The sequence below is a fragment of the Vombatus ursinus genome, unplaced genomic scaffold (genome assembly GCF_900497805.2).
Source record: "Vombatus ursinus unplaced genomic scaffold, bare-nosed wombat genome assembly UNPS02014799.1, whole genome shotgun sequence".
Lineage (NCBI taxonomy): Eukaryota > Metazoa > Chordata > Mammalia > Diprotodontia > Vombatidae > Vombatus > Vombatus ursinus.
The window spans coordinates 29,386,721-29,405,185 of record NW_020954577.1 but is presented as its reverse complement, the minus strand read 5'-3'; the positions used below and the strand labels follow the sequence as shown (position 1 = coordinate 29,405,185).

The 18,465-nt window shown below is 44.9% G+C and overlaps 1 protein-coding gene across 2 annotated transcripts in view; it reads left to right on the top strand.

Annotated features, from left to right (window-relative positions):
• Window positions 1–17,639, top strand: part of SH3BP5 (SH3 domain binding protein 5) — an 89,354-nt gene extending 71,715 nt beyond the window's left edge. The window contains exons 5-9 of one of the 2 annotated variants that reach the window (XM_027872181.1): window positions 10,625–10,755; window positions 12,260–12,302; window positions 13,265–13,484; window positions 15,309–15,686; window positions 16,613–17,639. In XM_027872181.1, coding sequence (XP_027727982.1) covers window positions 10,625–10,755; window positions 12,260–12,302; window positions 13,265–13,484; window positions 15,309–15,686; window positions 16,613–16,815 — 975 coding nt within the window. In that variant the 3' untranslated portion in view covers window positions 16,816–17,639. The remainder of the gene's footprint in view (window positions 1–10,624; window positions 10,756–12,259; window positions 12,303–13,264; window positions 13,485–15,308; window positions 15,687–16,612) is intronic. The other variant, XM_027872180.1, reaches the window with a different exon arrangement.
• The last annotated feature ends 826 nt before the right edge of the window (window positions 17,640–18,465 follow it).

Sequence of the window (18,465 nt, the reverse complement as noted above, 5' to 3'; positions counted from 1 at the left end):
ATCTAAAACCTTCAATGGCTGTTTCTTGTGTGAACTATTGTAATAACCTAACTGGTCTCCCTGCTCCTCCTCTAATTCAGCGGTTCTTAATCTGGGGTCCACAAACTTTTTTTAACATTTTGATAATTATATTTCAATATCATGGGTTTCCTTTTGATCCTATGTATTTTATCCTATGAATTGAAACTAACATTATTCTGAGGGAGGGGTCCCCAGACTTTGCCAGACTGATTGCCAAGGGGCTCCATGACACAAAAAAGGTTAGAAATCTTCCTGTTGTGTATAACTTAATGATACAATGCTTTTATCCTGGCATTTAAGGCTTTTTACAATTGGGCTCCATCTTGCCTGTCGAGATTTACTTCATTCTCTTTCCTCTTCACCCTATGTGGTACAGTGGAAATGGTGCTTAATTTGGTCTTAGAGACCTGGGTTCAATTCCTGGCCCTTCCCCTTACTACATGGGTGACTTTAGACAAGGCACTCAAACTCTCTGGGGCTCAGTTAGCTTATCTGTGGAATGAGGGAGTGGACTAATGGCCTCTCAAGGTCCATTCCAGCTCTAAATTCGTGATCCTGCTGGCTGTTCCCCAGTCTCATCTTGCCCAACTCGGCCTTAATGCATCTGTGCCTGTCTTAGATGCCGCCTCTTCCACAAAGCCTTCCCTAAGGCCCTCGTGGAAATGACTTCTCCCTCCTCCAACTTTCTTAGTTTTTTAATCAGAATATCTCCATTTGCTATCCAGTTACAGTCTACTCTGCATCATATTTATTATGTACTTGTTAGCGCATACCCTCCTTCTAAGTTCCCTGAGGGAAGGGCCAGCTTTCTCTCTTTTTCTCCACCTGTTTTACTTTCTTTATTTCTGTGATAATCAGTGTTCATATGATGCCAGATCCTGTGCTAAGTGCTTTACAAAGATCATCTCATTCGAGTCTCACAACAGCACCATGAGGTAGGTGACATTATTACCCCCATTTTTCATTTGGGGAAACTGAGGTTAAGAGACTTGCATCTGAGTCAACATTTGAACTCTGGTCTTCTTGGCTTAAGGCTCAGTGCTCTCTCTACTCTGCCATCCAGGTGTCTTATGTCTCTGTTTCTCTTTCTCACTCTGTGTGTGTGTGTGTCTGTCTACATTTCAAGCTGTGTGATCACCTCTGCCCCTTCACCCTTAAGTTTTCCTGACATTTCTCAAGACTTGGTCAGAATCTCACCTGCTCCAGGAGGCCTTTCCCAGCCTCCCCAGCTGCCAACGCCTTCCCCTCTCAGGGTGCCTTCCATTAACTGTTCGAACCCTGTCTTACTTAGCACTGTGACACTCAGCAGATCCCTTAACTTCTCTTCTGCCTCAACATCCTCATCTGTAAAATGGGGAGAGTAAGGGCAGCTGCCTTAAGGGGCTGTTGGCAGGCTTATGAGATAACACACGTGCTATATAAATGTGGGCCCCCATTACTCTTATTATTATGCAGCTTCTACCTCCCCACGTGTTTGGATGCTGGTCTGTCTTTTTGTCTCTGTGTCCCTGGTGTGTTACACAGGGTAAACATTTCATAAATGTGTGCTGACTTGGGAATACAAAGAAAGGCAGGAGCAGTACCTCTCCTAAAGGACCTTATATTCTAATAGGGGAGACAATAGGAAGGTAGCTGGAGAGTGCAGGGCGCAAGCCTCTGGGGGTGTGGGGGTGGAGCAGGGAAAGGTCTCCTGAGGAGGGTGATGTTGGAATCGAGTCTTGAAGGAAGCCAGGATTTAATGTTTATTGAATTGAACACAATAGGCATCTGAGAGATGAAATACTTTGGACTACTTGGGGTGCTTATTCTTTTTGAAGTTTTATATGGAATCATAGTCTGGATTACAGGAGTATCAGGCTTTATGCAGCAGGTGCATTCCCGAAAGGTTGTATATAATTCATGACTTGTGCCCTAGAGGAGCAGAGCTGGACTCCCCTCTTTGAAGGGGGGCGTCTTTAAATTCAGTCAGGGGGATAAAGGAGAGCTCCCAGATTCTCACTCAGGGACCAGAGTGACTCCTGAAATCCCACCAAGGGAGACATGACTTCAGAAGGCAGTTGATGTCAGAGGAGGATGGTGTAATTGACAACGTACTGGACTGGCTCCAGAGTCATAACAGAAAAGCTGGCACGAGCCTAGGATGGAAGGTGAGCCCAAGAGCAAAATTTGTCTTTGTTCCCCCTCCCAGAATCTTAAATGTTTTTGTAAGGCCAGTAGCCACCTCTGATTACCTGCCTTGGAAGTTTGGTTTTTGGTCTTTTGGGTGGGGATACCTGGATCTTAAATTCAGCTCAAGATTAAAGGTGGATTTGTGGGATAGTTGGTTAACCAGCAAGCATTTATTAAGTACCTACTGTGTGCTTGTACTCCTCTAGGTGCTGAAGTCCCAACTAAAATACCACCCTCTACAAGAAGCTTTCCCCAACCCCTCTTAATTCTAGTGCAGGGTGTAGCCTTCTAGGGCCTCGGGTGCAGCCTTTTGACCTAGTCCAGAGTTTTACACAACAAATTCTTTCATTAAGGGGATTCTTTCTGTGAAGATTGGATTCTGTCAAAAGGCTGCACTTGAGGACCTAGAGGGCCACATGTGACCTTGAGACTGCAGGTTTCCCACCCCTGTTCTAGTGGCTTCCCTCTTAATTATTTCTTACTTATTCTACATGTAGCTTGTTTGGACATTATTTGCATATCGTCTCCCTCATTAGATTGTAAGCTCCTTGAGGGTAGACTGTCCTGCCTCTTTTTGTATCCTCGGTGTTTAGTCCGGTGCCTAGTGTCTAGTAGATGCTTAATAAATGTTTATCGATTGCTCGATAGAAGATAAAGAGAAATAGTGAATAAAATAGTAAGTAGTCATTGAAGATTGAAATAGTAGTAAATGTGAAAGTTGCTGTCCTTAGGGAGCTTACACTCTATTGAGGTAGGCAGAAGATAAACGCAAAGTGAACATAGGATCATAACTTTAGAGCCGGAAGGAATATTAGAAGCAGTCATACCCAGACCCCTCATTTTACAGAGTCGAGGGGAGCTCTGGGGACTTGTCCAGTCACAGACTTGGTGAATGGCCGAGCCATAGGGCTTGGCGGCTGTTGGAAGGAGAGCGATGCCCTGGACCTCAGGGCAGGGCTGTGGTCGGAGTACCACACTGGGCAAGGGCAAGCAGTTCAGCTGAGGGGGAAGTGAGTCTGCCTTTCCCCACAGGTTTTTCAATGGTGCCTTCCTGAAATTGTCCCCCGTGAGTTCTCAGAGAGTGATCTAACTTCCTCTTGGCTCCTCCAGGGAAATCTCGGACTTTGCTCGTCATTCAAACCCCTTCCTCTACTTGGCAGGCAAGTTTTGTGCAGCCCTTTGGGTAAAACCAGAGCATATCCTGTCCCCAAATCAATTTTCTAATGACTAGATTGTAGTCTAATGAATTTTCTAATGATTCAAAGGACCCGAGAGATAGGTCCTGGGAGAGGCAGAGTGTGAGACGTGGAATTAGGAAGACCTCGGTTCGAATCTTGTCTCAGACCATTATTACTGAAGCAGCCAGGTGGTGAATTGGATGGAGTGAGGAATATTTGAGTTCTAATCCTGCCTCAGATAGCTACTAGCTATGACCATGGGCAAGTTAGTTAACTTCTCTCAGCCTTAGTTTCCTCCTCTGTGAAAATAGAATAATGTGAGCTATCTCGCATGGTTGTTGTGAGGTCAAATAAGAGAAAGTTCGCTGAAAACCTTAATTTGTTTAGTCATTTTCCTAGTTGTGTCCGGCTCTCTGTGACCCCATTTGGGGTTTTCTTGGCAGAGACACTGGAGGGGTTTGCCATTTCCTTCTTCAGCTCATTTTACAGCAGAGGAAACTGAGGCAGGCAGGTGAAGTGACTTGACCAAGGTGACACAGCTAGTAAGTGTCTGAGGTTGGAAAGTGGTTGATAAAGTTAAATGTTATCATTAGCCATGGCACCATGGCTCACAAGTCTCCACACTTCAATTTAGTCATCCACACAAATGGGATTAATCATGGCCACAGAACCTACCTCGCCCTGTTAATGAGGTTCAGACGAGATGATCTCCACAGAGTATAAACTTCAGAGTTTACTTAACGTCAGCCACCTAAAGCACGACCCCCTCATTCACACAAATGGAGACTCGGAGCAGGAGACGAGGTGGGAGAGCACATGCTGATGGGTGGCACTAGAATGTGAACCCGCATCTTACTCCAAGTCCAGTGAGAGGCGAGAGCAGAAGACTAGGGGTGTGTCTTTAAATCACGTTCACTTTTCCACTCGGTGGCCTTTTCTTTAGGGAGAGGACAGCCAAGTCAGTGTTAGTGTTCTTGTTCATGATAGTAGCTGGCATTTGGTTAGTACTTTAAGGTTTGTGAAGTGCTGTGTGTATGTTATTTACAACAGCCCTGTGAAGTAGACGCTGTTATTAAAATGCTGTTTTACAGAAGAGGAAACTGAGGCAAACAGGGTTAAGTGACTTGCCCAGCTAGTGTCTGAGGCTGGATTTAAACTCCAGGAAGGTGCTCCATTCACTCTGCTGCTTGGAGTTAGACCTGAGTTCAAATCCAGCCTCACAATTAGAGGCTCTGACCTTGGGCATCTCAGTTTCCTCAACTATAAAACGGGGATAATACCACGTATGGGCAGGGTTGTTGTGAGGATTAAGAGATGATCATTTAGAAGCGCTTAGCACAGTGACTGGCACATGGCAGGCACTCTTTGGAATGCTTATTCCCTTCTCTTCCTTTCTGATTCTGAGTCTGGCAGTCCATTCATTACATCATCTAGCTGTCTCACTTTACCCACCAGGAGGGAGTTTCAGGTCTACGTTCCACTTGCAGAATTTACAGAATCTGAGTTAGAAGTGACTCTGGCCATGCAATTAAACCTGTACTTGACCAAGACTCCCTGATACAATGTCCTCAACAAATAGGCCTTGTACATCTCTTCCCCTTGGGAGAATGTAAGCTCCTCAAGGGCAGGGACTGATTTGGTTTTCTCCTTCTAAGCCCAGCAGAGTGTCCATAAGCACTCAGTAAAGATGTACTGAATTAAGAGGTAGTCCAGCCTCTACTGGATCATTTTTGATGTAGGAACCCTAGATGCCTTCCCTGTAAGACCCGAGATGAAAGCAGGAAGGGCGCTTGCCCCCTTTCTCTACTATTACTTGTCCTAGGTGCTACACGGCAGACAAGCATAGAAGACAAGAACCAGAAGTTAAAGGAGTAAGTCTCAGTACAGAAGAGTCAAGTCGGGACAATACACATTTATCAGGTACTTACTATGTGTCAGGCCCTGTGCTAAGCACTGGGGTTAAAAAGAAAGGCAAAAACAGGTCCCTGCCCTCAAGGAGCTCCCAATTCAATGGGGGAGGAAAAAATGCAACAACTATGTGTATGTAAGAGATTGCCACCTGTAATTTGCACTATCTGGGAAGGCACTAGCAGGGGAAGGGACTAGAAAAGCCTTCTGCAGAAGGAAGGTGTGATTCGAGCTTTGTCTCGAAGGGAGCCAAGAGGCTGAGATGAGGAAGGAGGAGAGTATTCTTTCATCCAGAGGAGACAAAATTACTGTTTAAGATGATAAAGAGGGGACACACATGAGACTAGGATTAGATTAGGTGTCTAGCAGGTTTTCATAAATATATTCTGTGGCAGCCTACATCTTTGTAGTCACAAAGTTGATTGACAGGTACACAGACTGCAAGAACCCACTGTGCTTCTGACTGACTGTGATTTAAAAAAAGAAGAGCCAAAGGCAGTTCTAAAGGCTTTCTTCCAACAAGGCGTCTCTCCTGCATATGTCAAAATCGTACAAGATTCCTTTAAAGATGGAACATCAGCGGTGACCTTGTTTGACAGTCTTCTGATGAGTAATATACAGGGAGAAATAGGACAGGTAGATGCATGCCCAACAACAGTCTTCACCACTTTATGTGGGATTTCCAACACAGTCCAAAATTGAAGAAGATGGTGGTAAGGTCCTTTAAATGCTTCTCTTTGCAGATTATGTTCTGCTGATTAAAGGAGCTATTTTACAGCCTTCTTAGGAGCCTTATTATCCATCCAAGAAAAACCAAGGAGATGAAGAAGGCCTGTTGTCCAAACCATGATATGTAGTTCAATAGATAACTCATAGGGGTTGCACATTGTAGAAGGGAAATGATGGAAAAGTGTGAAAGATGTAGAAAAGGGAAAAGAGCTGTAGGCCTGTCAAATAGCAAAAATGAAGGATAATGTGGTGGACAGCTTGAATGTTCTAAGTGTCCATCCATATGATATTAGAAGACCTGGAAGGCTCTCAGCATATTGGGCGGATTTATAAAAGGACATGGTCATAGCCCAATGCCTGTTACACAGCAGGTACTTAATAAATTCTTGTTGTCTGATTGATTGACAATGAGACTGGGTTTTGATCTGTATGGCTGGAGGGAACCCGTATCGAGAATAGACTCATGGAGTATTGAAATGTGTGAAGATTGACCCAGAAAACCCTAGTGAGTCAGTGAAAAAACTAATAGAAATAATTAATAGTTTTATCAAAGGAACCAGATGAGAACTAAATTTACAAAAATCTTCAACTTTTCTGTATATTACTAACAAAATCCAGGAGAGACAGAAAAACAAATTCCATCTCTTTTCTGCTTTGATCTCTAGTGGAGGTGGGGTGGGGTGGGGAGCCCATTCCATGCTTTGTTAGGAAGCTTTTCGAATTATCCTCTTTGTAGCTTATAGCGTCATAAGTTGAGAACTGTCCTACAGGTAGTTAAGAGCAAACCTGGAATTCCCTGAACCCAGATCCAGTGCACAGGGTCTGGCACATGGTAAGTGCTTAATAAGTGCTTGTTTATTTGATCACCACATGGCTTCTCACCCTCCTGCTCTTAATTTTGCCATTTGGAGTGGAGGAAAACAAGTCTACTTCTTCCACGTAACAGCCCTTCAGACACTTGAAAACAGTCACAGAATCTCAGGAAGAATGAATCCAATGGCCTCCATCTGGCATTTCGGTAATTGAGAATTTGGTTAGGGTGAATTGGTTCCCCAGGGCATGATTCCTTCCCTCCACTGGAAGGCAGCTAGGTAGAGTGGTGGGTAGAGGGGTCAAATTTGACCTCAGACATGTATTAGTAGTGTGATAAGCTGGCTGAGTCACCCTGTTTACTTCAGTTTTCTCAGCTGTAAAATGATAATGGCACCTATCTCAAAAGGGTTATTCTGAGGATCAAAATGAGATTTTGTTAAATGCATAGCACAGTGCCCTAGCGCATAGTAAGTGCTTAATCAATGCCTGTTCCCTTCCCCCATGCATAAAACTGAATCCTAAGCCAGTAAAACAAGGGACAAGACCTTACAACCACGGTGTCCTTTACCCTTTGAGAACTAGCCTGAACAGCTTAATTTCAAATGTGATGAGGACCAGGCCATTTCCCCCACTTCTGAGTATTTAAAGCACATTTATACAGACCACAGCCAGATTTTTCAGCAGATCTGAGCTGCAGGTTACAACTCCTCCATGATGACAGTGGCATATGGCGTTAGATTGATGCTTCTGTTTATACTGAGCCCTAGAATACCATAAAACTCTTTCAGTAAAATTGACAGCCACATCAAAGAGCTGCCATGCTGTTCAAGGGTGACTGGAAGGAACTGGGGGTGTTTAGCCTGGAGAACAGGACACTTGGAGATGGCCATGCTGGCTGGCTTGACGATATCTGAACGATTTCCACAAGGAAGAGGGATTAAGATTGCTTCTCCTGGCCCTAGAGGGCAGAACTAGGGACAATAGGTGGGTGGTATAGGGAAGGCAGACCTTGGTAGTATGTCAAGGAAAACATTTCAAAAATGTGAGCTGTCTTAAAGTGGAATTTATTTCCTGCAGAAGAGGGAGGGATGCGTGGTGGGGAGGGTGGACAGCCTGTGTCCCCTTGTCTGAACAAATGCTGAAGGAGCCATTGTCTGGGATGCTGTAACTTTGGTGGCTGCACCAGGTAACTGCCGAGGCTCCTTCGACATCCAAGATACTTCTGATTCTCTGAACAAGCAGATGGTGCTTTTGTTGCCGGGTGTCTCATCTTAACAAGTGAGAGCTTAAAAGTGGTAAATACACTAATGGACTCCTGTGGATTGGAAAGTCCTTAATTTTGTACTTAGTACAATTTGTGAGGGTAGGGATGTGTTTTGGAACATAGGAGGAAGGCTGTGGTTTCTCAAAGATTAATAAGTGTTGAATTTCTTGTTAACCTTTTCTTGCCTTATTATTGCAAAGGTTCTTGCATTAGGATCTCTGGACCTTGTTAAAAGAACACCACAGTGGACAGAGTGCCTGCTGGCCCTGCAGTCAAGAAGACTCAAGTTAAAATTCTGCCTCAGATATTTAATAGCTGTGTGACTTTAGGCAAGACACTTAACCTCTGCCTTAGTTTCCTCATCTGTAAAATAGACATTGTAATAGCACCTACCTCTCAGGGTTAATAACCTAACAATAACAATAAAAAAAAATTATTCTGAGAAATTGTCGGGGTTTTTTTGAGGATAAAATGAGATATTTGAAAAACACTTTGTAAACCGTGGACATAAATGCTATTATTATTGTTGTTTTAAATATTTTGATAACTATTTCTGCATAACTGATTTCCTCTATAATCCTATGTATTTTATTTTGTGCATTTACATTATGAGAAGGGGTCCATAAGCCTCACCAGACACTGCCAGTGGGGTCTGAGACAAAAAAGGTTAAGAACTCCCTATTGAAACTTGAATACACAATAAGAAAGGAAAAAGAAACATAAACTTAAATACTGAAACTTAAATACACAAGAAAAAAAAGCAAGTTACGTGCGCACAGAACATAAGTGAGGATTCAGAATACATAGTGATAAATTTCCATCTCAAGAAAGCCTACATAATAACTTGGTGTGTTAAGAGCTGTCTGTCTTGTCTTTGTTTCCTTGTTAAGAACCCCCTTTTTATTTGATTGCTAAGTTTTGACCCTGGTTAAAAAGAAAGAGATATTTTTCTCTGTTGGGGATTAGGATGGAGAGAGGTAGGATACATTTTAAAGGAGAAAACATTTCCTTTAAAATTTTTCTAAGATATAGTTAGTCTAAGACAGTTGGGGACAAGCTGAAGAGGTCAGTATATACCTAATTTTATTATTTCCTGATTTTTTTTTTTTTTTTTTTTTTGGTGAGGCAATGGGGGTTAAGTGACTTGCCCAGAGTCACACAGCTAGTGAGTGTTATGTGTCTGAGGCCGAATTTGAACTCAAGTCCTCCTGACTCCAGGGCCGGTGCTCTATCCACTGTGCCACCTGGCTGCCCCCTGATTTCCTAATTTTTAATTGCTGGCTCTTGACTGATGAGCCGGTATTAGCACGTTTACCAACTTAGATCACAGTGTTGAGGCACTGACATGCCACAACAAAAAGGAAATAGTCCTTGCTGTCAAGGAACAGACCTTGTAGAGGAAGACAGTTCACAGGACAAATCTCTAGGGTGTCCCAAAGGGTTTAACGTATTAAAGCTTAAAACTGCACGGAGACTTTTAGAATACCATCCAGATATAAAAAGAATAATGCAAAATGAATAGTAATAATAGCAACTTTTGTACAGTGCTCTAAGGTTTGCAGAATGCTTTACAAATATCATCTCATTTTACCCTCACGACAACCCTGCCAGGTAGGTGTTATTATTGCTATTTTATAGATGAGGAAATGGAGGCAAACAGAGACTAAGTGGCTTGCCCAGGGACACACAGCTAGTGTCTGGGGCCAGATTTCAACTCCAGTCTTCCATACTCCAAGGCTATTACTCTGTAAATTGAACCACCTTCCTGCCTTAGTTTTGGGAAGGGGAGGACAGCAGGAGCTAGAGGCATCAGGAGAGTTCTATTACGGTAATGACGATAATAACTGTCATGTATAGATGCATCTGTATACAACTTAGAATATTTGCAAAGCACTTTTAAGTATATTATCTCATGTGATGCAACAGGCCTGTGTGGTAGATACTCAATAGGCATTGTCAAATACTTTTTGTAGATTAGGAAACTGAGGCTCAGAGAGAGGATAAGTGACTTGAACCTAGTAATTCAAAGGTCTTCCTGACTCCCAATCCAACATCCCATCCACTAAGTCTAAAACCAGTTGGTTTTGGGTCATGCAGGTTTTCTTTCCTCTTGCTGGACATCTGGACTTTTGACTGTTTGTAGCAGTACCTCGCCTGGACAGTGGACAAATCAGCCACATTAGCGGATAGCGTACCTCTTCAGAGTGTGTAGAAGGAAGTTTGGGGGAAGAAGTTAAAGCTTTTAGCTCCAAGGAACTCTGACGGTCTCCTGGTCCCTGCCTCAATACCAATCCCATCTATAAAAGGGAGTTCCTACTTTATTAGTATTTTTGTCATGCCCCCAGTCTATCTAGACGAGGCAGTTTCAAAGGCTGGTAAGGAGGGGGAAAAGGGGAGAAATCTTGTTTATTTTTTTGGAAGCTAGATTAAAAAAAAAATCTGCCCACTGGTCTGGAAGTAGACTTCTGTGGAAAACAGCATTCTAACTGGACAGACAACCTTAGGGCCCTGGGAACTGACCCTTGTTGTTTGTCATCTGAAGGTCATGGAGGCTGAGCAGACCAAGACAAGAAGTGAGCTGGTACACAAGGAGACAGCAGCCAAGTACAATGCTGCCATGGGCCGCATGCGGCAGTTGGAAAAGAAGCTCAAGCGGGCCATCAACAAATCCAAGTGAGTCTGCAGCCAAAGCAGCAGGGCCTGCTGGTGTAGCCTATGGCAGGGTGCAGGACTGGGGATCGGGGTGTTGGAGTTACATCATTAATGTACTTCACGGGGTCAAGATCTTGAGCTGGAAGAGCCCTTACAGGCCATCTCGTCCAGTCCCCTCAGAAGGAGGCGGTTACAGCTATGAAGTGTGTGGCAGCATCTGGACCCAAGTCTTCCTAACTCCAAGTCCAGTGCTCTCTCCATAGCACTAGAGCTTCTGATGCAGGAGGGGTATGGGTATGAAGTTCATTTTCATTATAAACAGATGCCTCTAGGATGTCAGTTTTTGCTGTAGCATATCATGGGTGGTACTGCTCAGATGTCACTTCCTTTCTGGCAGCAAAGAATTTCTCAAAGGAGAATTTATTTTTCATTCAGTCAGTGTTTAGTGAGGTCTGCAATGAGTCCATGGGCATCCTTAGGGTCTGAGTCACGAATGAACCTCTCTTGAACTAGGAGTGGGATGGAAGCATGCCACTCCAGTGTTTAGGCTAATGTCTGCTCTGAAGATGGGATTACATCTTTTATTACATGGTTCTGGCAGTTCCACCTTTCCTCGAGTCGGGTAGTTTTCAGAACAAAACAAAGCAACGTTCAGTAACCTCTCATCCAGTTTCTATGAGGCAAAAGCATGAAGGATGGCTAGTTTTCAAGACTGGAAAACACCTTGAGTAATACGTTTGTTTTGGTGACTGTTGGAGACCAAAGTTCCTAAGGTAGAGTAGACAGTCCTGTATGCCTGCCTGATTAGGAATCTAGGTGACACACACAGCAACGTGATAGCCCTGGTGAGGCAGGTGATGGTGTATGCTTGCCCTTCTAAATGCTCAATTACCCAGAAAGATCTGTACCATGGTTGGGGCTGTCAGAGTATCTGGTGTCTCTGTCCCTGGAGGAAGCACTAGAAATTCTACATGTGGCTTCTTTCCAAGATCTTGCTATGTCTGGTGTCCATTGCTCCAAAGTCCTCAGCTGGTTTCATAGGGGAAGGGATGTGGGAGTGGTGCATCCTTCACATCATCCCCCTCATCTCTGGCCTTGTCTGCCGTCATGGTTAAGCCCCACATGGTGTTTGTCTCAATTCTGGTGTCTCTCTCTCTCTCTCTTTCTCTTAACGATGGATCAGGGTTATGACTTGAGAAATAATGACCCTGGCCAGGAAAGTGAACTTGAATGTCCTGTGCCCTGAAGGTAAAAGGTGTGCATGGCCTTTGATGGTTGACCCCAGGCATATTTAGCACTGACCAGCCTCTTCTCCTCACCCAAGGTGGACGTGATTTCACTAGCTCAGCAAGTTATTCTAGGTTCATGCCTTGGAATTGAAGGCTGCCTCTAACCTTACCAGCATCTGCAGAATCTCAGAAATAACTTATAGTACCCAGCCTTCAAAAAAGGCCTGTGAAACACCCTTTGGAGTTACTATGGTCACAGTAATAAATTTTCCTTTCCTTCCCTCTGTCTTCTGCAGACCTTATTATGAACTCAAGGCGAAGTACTATGTACAGCTCGAGGTATGTGTGGTATGCTATCTTCTCTCTGTTGCTAGGATTCCTCTAGATTGCAAGATTTTGTTGTGTCCACTGGGCACATTTCAGATAGATTAACTTGTCTGCTGTTCTGGGGGGAGGGTGATGATGGAAGGGCCTGTTTTTAATAGAAAAGCTCAGGAGAATCTCTAGATTCTGGGCAATTTCTAAGACCTCTCTGAAGATGCCCTTCAGTGGCTCTCTAGACAGTATGAAGGACTGAGAGGCTGAAGGCTCTGTTCAGAGAGGTGCTTTGGGGCTCCTGTGTGGGCTTCCTTTCTGCTATGATTCACAATTCTCTAGTTTTTAAGCCTGTATTTTGCCAGCCCCTCTCAGTAGGTATTAAGAGAGAGTTCTGGGTGATGTCATCTAGTGAGTTGGGTGATAGTTCATTCAGTACATTCAGCAAACATTAGAGCAGAGGCACTGACCATACAAGAAGAAATGTGAAGCAGCCTTTGACCTTGAGGAATTTAGGTCCTATGAGGGGAGGCAATAGGTACACAAATACAAAACGTTGGACAGGACAGATACGGAGGAGTTGGAAACAGAAAAGTGTTCTTGTGGGGGTGGCACTTTAGCTGAGCATCCAAGGGAGCTGGGATCTAAGAGGCAGAGATGCAGAGGAGCGCATTCCAGGCACAAGGAGACTGGAAAAATCTGGGATCACGGGGAAGGTCCTTGATTTCCTTTTGAAAAGCTCTTAGCTCTCCAGGTAATGGGCTGGAGAGTGTTTTGAGTTTTCCCTAAGAAAAAGGTCCTAGTTACAAAGTCAGGGCCCAGTGGAATGTAAGTCCCCTAAGGACAGGGACCCGTCTAGATTTTGTTCTTGGGTCTCCAGCACAAGCACTGTGCCTAACCCCACAGGAGGCATTTTATTGATCGGTTCTCGTTGGGTTGGTGGCCATTTGTCTCAGTGAGCACCCTCCCCTCATTCTGTTTATCAGCAACTGAAGAAGATTGTGGATGATCTGCAGGCCAAACTGTCTCTGGCCAAAGGCGAGTACAAGACGGCACTGAAGAACCTGGAGATGATTTCTGACGAGATCCATGAGAGGAGACGTTCCAGTGCCATGGGTCCCCGGGGCTGTGGGGTGGGGGCTGAGGGTAACAACGTGTCTGCGGAGGAGCCCTCCAGGAACAAACCAGAGTTTGACTCTGCTTCAGGTGAGTGGGGGGAAGGTTGTATCTTGTGGAGAAAGGGGGAGCTCCCAACCCTAGGCAGCTCCTGGGGGTTTCATGTCTTAAAGTGATAACATAAACGTCCTAGAAGGAAGAAAGGAAGACTTGCTTGTCCCTTTAGGAGACAAGGGTTCTCTCCCCCTTCTTGTTAGTGAGGTCTCTTCTCTTAGGTCTGGCTCCACGATAGTCCTTCTTCGCCTTCCTTTGGGAGCTCCACCCTTTTAAGATGTCACTATGGGCTGGCTTTCCTTCTCATTCTCTTCCATCATCCTGCCCTGAGTAATAGAGGGCACAAGGGATGGCTTATTCAGGGTTTCTTTGTGTCATGGACCCCTCTTCCCACTTTCAACAGTTCTGTGGTTGACTGACCCCGTCTCAGAATAACATTTTTAAATGCATAAAATACATAAGATTACAGAGGAAACATTAAAATAGTTATCAAATTGTTTAAAAAAAAGTTCAGACTCCAGGTTAAGAACCTCTACTTGATACTACTCAATAGGACCCATAAATCACCATAGCCAACATTTATATGCCTCTTGATTTGAGCCCCCTGACAAGGGACAGTAGAGATGGAGGCTCAGAAGGCTTGAGTGACTTACTCCTGGTCACACAGCTATTAGATTAGATATCAGAGGCCATATCTGAGCCCATCTCCTCCAAACTCCCTATCCAGGACACTCTCCATGACCCTCAGTTATCTTAGTCACTCCCTCCCAAATTTCTTTTCTTGTTCTGTTAGGCCTTTACTTTCTCAGCTCTTGACAACCAGAGCCTCTTTCCCATGGTGCCAGTTAAATGAAGTTATTTTTCATGTGTTCATGCTTAAAAATAAGGGGGAAGTAGAGTGGTAGAGGGGAGAAAGGGTCCAGTCAACAACTCGTTGCCAAGGCTTGTTGTTGAGCAGAGGCAGTTGACGAGGTCTGGGAGAGACCTCTCTGGGGGGAAATAGGAATATTGCAGGTTCTGATAGTGGGATCGCAGATTGAGCGCTGGAAGAGACCTCAAGGTCCTCTAGTTCTACAGCCCCTCCCCCTGGCCGAGAATGAGGTGGGCTCCAGGCTTGAGTCCCGACTTCAATGTCTGCATTCTTCCCCTGGTGCCATCTCAGAGATGGTCAACGTGACATTAGGGCGTAGGAGCTGTGATAGGGGAAGCACACGCAGTGGTCCAGGTATGGAAGCAGCAATGCTGTGGAAGGAACGGCTGTTTCAGGGAACTGACAGTTCTTCCACTGGGACTGTATGGGTCCATCAGGTCTGACTCATTTGTGCCGTTTCTGGAGGGCAGGGATCTCCAGACCTAACGCTGGGTTTCTGGGCCTGGATTTGTAATGCACAGACAAGGAAGGATTTCTGGTCTTGCTGAGAATTGCTCGTTATGTTATGTATGTATAGTTATGTGGAAGGGAAGAAAAAGCCTAACCCATTCCCTCTCTGAGGCCACTGGCTCTAGGGTTAGGGAGGAGCTGACCTGTGTTATGGACCCCATGCAAAGAGCAGAGTTCTGACATTTTGTTCTTCCCTTGACCTGGGATTTATAGTAGGATTTCTTCTTCTCACCACCCAGACAGGGCTCAGGCAGCTGCCATTTTATGCTGATAAATGGGAAAAGAAAGAGACTCTTCATTGATTTCTATGTAAGGGGTTTAAAGATAAGTTCTAGGGCATTTCACACCCCTGTGATTTAAGCCACCACGTGATTCTCATTTATTAGGAGCAGTTCCCATGTGGTGTGGGCCTTGTCCCTGGGTTTCCTTGCCTTTTGAGGAAAGGGAAAGAAACAGCCCTCTCCTTTTGTCACCCACAGCGGGCCGAGGGGTGTTAGTTCCTGTAAACCTGTCTGCCTGCCCCCCAAAGCGGACTGTAAGAGACGGCTTGTCCTTTGGCAAACCCAGCGAGACTTGTGTTCTCTCCAACGCTGCAGTGGCCTCGGAGGCATTGGAAGATGACAACTGCAGCAGCTTTGTGTCAGAAGAAGATTCTGAAACCCAGTCTGTGTCCAGCTTCAGTTCAGGGCCGACAAGTCCCTACGAGCTCCCGAGCCCGCTGTCTCTCGTCATGAGGCCCGGCAGCCTCGATCTGCCCAGCCCTATGTCTCTCTCAGAATTTGGGATCATGTTTCCTGTGCTGGGTCCTCGGAGTGAATGCAGTGGGGCTTCATCCCCAGAGTGCGAAGTGGAAAGAGGTAAGGAGCATGGCCTTTTCTCTTCCCACCCTTTGCCATGACTTGGGCTGAAGTTCTCCATGAGCCATTGGTGGATCAAGTCCCTCCCCATGTTCACGTGGCTCCTGGTTTGGGAAGGAGGGACTATTCTTTGCAAATGCCATCTTGCTCTTTTGCCTTCTGAAGCCAGGCAAACTCATTTATTTTAAGCAGGCAGCTGGTGGCCCAAAGAACACAAAATTTGGAGTCAGGAAGACCAGAGTTCAAGTTCAGCCTCAGACACTTGAGCTGTGGCCTTGGGTAAATCATTTAACTGTAAAATGGGAATTATAACAGCACCCACCCGACAGATTTGTCGTGAGGATCCACTAAGATATTTGTAAAGTGCTTAGCACAGCACCTGGCCCATAGCAGGTGCTATATAAATGCTTATTTCCTTTCTTTCTAATCCTACATGCCCCTGGATACAGGGTAGCAGAGCAGATAGAGAATCTGTTAGGAAGATTTAGATTCAGGTCACACCTGTGACCTAGGCAACCTTGGCAGAAGAAACTTTTTGTAGTAGCAGATATCTTGATAAGCATAGGATTTGGTAGGAAAGAATTCAGGCTTTTTGTAAATTGCTTCCTCACCTCAATGTAATTCAGCATCTTCTGTGGGCCCAGCCCTCTTTTCTGAGGTAGAGTTAAAATAGCAACACATCTCTGTCTGTGACCTTCAGTTCTGCCTGGGGATTAGGGTGGATTCTAGTCCCATTCGGACTTGCTGGGTCTGTTTCCCCATGGACTGAAGGGCAGGGACGTTTGGAGAGGACCAAACTTGGGCTCTGACCGACCAGCAGCATGTTCTGGCCCTCTTGTTCTGCCGGGTTCCCTGAGCCATCCCAAGGTGTCTGTCTAGCAGTTGAATTCTGTATTTTAATCCTCTCTCACACTGTATTTCTTCAGGGGACAGGGCAGAAGGGGCTGAGAACAAGATGAGTGACAAAGCCAACAATAACAGGAGTGTTAGCACCAACAGCAGTGGAAACAGCAGCAGCTCTTCCCCTGTGGACCGAAGCCTGGACAACGAGATCAAGCAGCTCTCCCTTCAGTATCCAAAGGGAAAAGATGGGATTCCTGGCGACAGAAAAGTGGTGCAGATTGGCTGAAGGATCTGAGGAGGCCAGTGCCCAAAGATCTGAATATTTATATGTGAAACTCTAGACAGACGGACAGAGTGTTGTGCCAATATTTCTTTACTATATGCCAAATCTTAAGCATTTACTCTGAACTGCACTAAGAACATTTGTGACCCAGAGGGCTGGATTCAGCTCTGGTTTTCTGCCCAGCACGATGTCTTGGGTGGGTGGGCATGGGGGAGTGGAGAAGTTGTGAGCTGGACAGGCTTGTCCTCACATTCTTCCAGCATTTGTAAAATACATCTCCCCTTCAATATCCTAGTTTGGAGCAATAACAACTTCTCAGAACACAGCGTGAAACAAGAAAAGGGCTGGGACACCAAGCCCGACCTTGGCAATTTGAGCAGAGCATTGTGCTCCTTTCTCTTCCTATACCTGTTTTTGTGTTCTGAAAGATAAAGCTTACGTTCCTGAGTAATCTGGAGCGGGTGGCCTCCTAAATGAAATGATTTGAAAATACAGTAATTAAAATACCCATCACTTTTAGTATTGTAAGGCATTAACAAAATGACCTCCAAAAACACTGTTATCTGGAGATGAGTCACAGAGGCAAGCCCCAGACTTACTAATTGCCTCTCATGCACAGAGATGACCTGTTAAAAAGCTCAATGGTGCTCAACATGGGGCACCCACTTAGAAGCTTTTTCAGTGGCTTCGAGCAAGATTCCTGGAGATCAGCACTTTGTGGGCCAGGGGAGACCAGGGTTCGCCCGAGTCCAGATAACTTAGTAGAGGGGTGTTCCTGGCTGGAGCAGGCAGCATAGCATAGGCCTTGTGATGCCAGCCAAGGGGGAGGGGGTGGGGGGAGGGGGGGTAGATCCAAGGTTTGTTTTTCATGAGATGCATGTGCCAGAGCAGTTGGCCTTCACGGTATCCAGACTGACAGAAGTGTTCATTTATCTGTGGGCTGTAACTTTTTCCTTCTCTTTTTAAAAAGCAATTATTTAAGAGTTATGCTGCTGTAAGCATACATTACAGACACTGTTCCCTCCAGCCTAGAAAAAGGGAGTTAGGCATGTCTTGGCAAAGGCTGTCCCATAGAAGCAGTGAGGCCTAGTAGTTATGTTCATAGTTGTAAACGTAGGATTATTCTTTAAAGTTTTGGTGGTTTGAAGTAAATAAAGCACCGTAGCTGTCCCTCTTTGGTTAGTCTGAGGGGTGGGGAGGGGGGAGAAACCCATCACACACTCGCCAACCACACACACTCTCAATCTATTTCATGTGATGAGGTCTCAGTTTGGTTTTTTTTTGTTGTTGTTGTTGTTACTGTTCCTGCCCTAGCTTGAATATCTAGTCATGTTTGTAAACTTCTTCACACTGGTAAACCTTCAATTTTTCCTATTTTTTATGGACTGATACAGTATCCTGAATTCAAAGTTATTTTGTACTTGTCTTAATACCTTGAATGTAATAAAAACAAAATCTCAAGACAGTGCTATAGCCTCTGTGACTTCTTATAGTAGCAAGAATCTACACCATGACCTAAGGAAGCACACTTTCATCTTCCCCCTCCCTTCTTACATCACAAATATGCTGATTCATGATCTACTGCTCTCCATACACCACTGGATCCCTCTCGTATTACAAAGAAAAGCAGTTAAGAAAAAACAACCCAGTCTA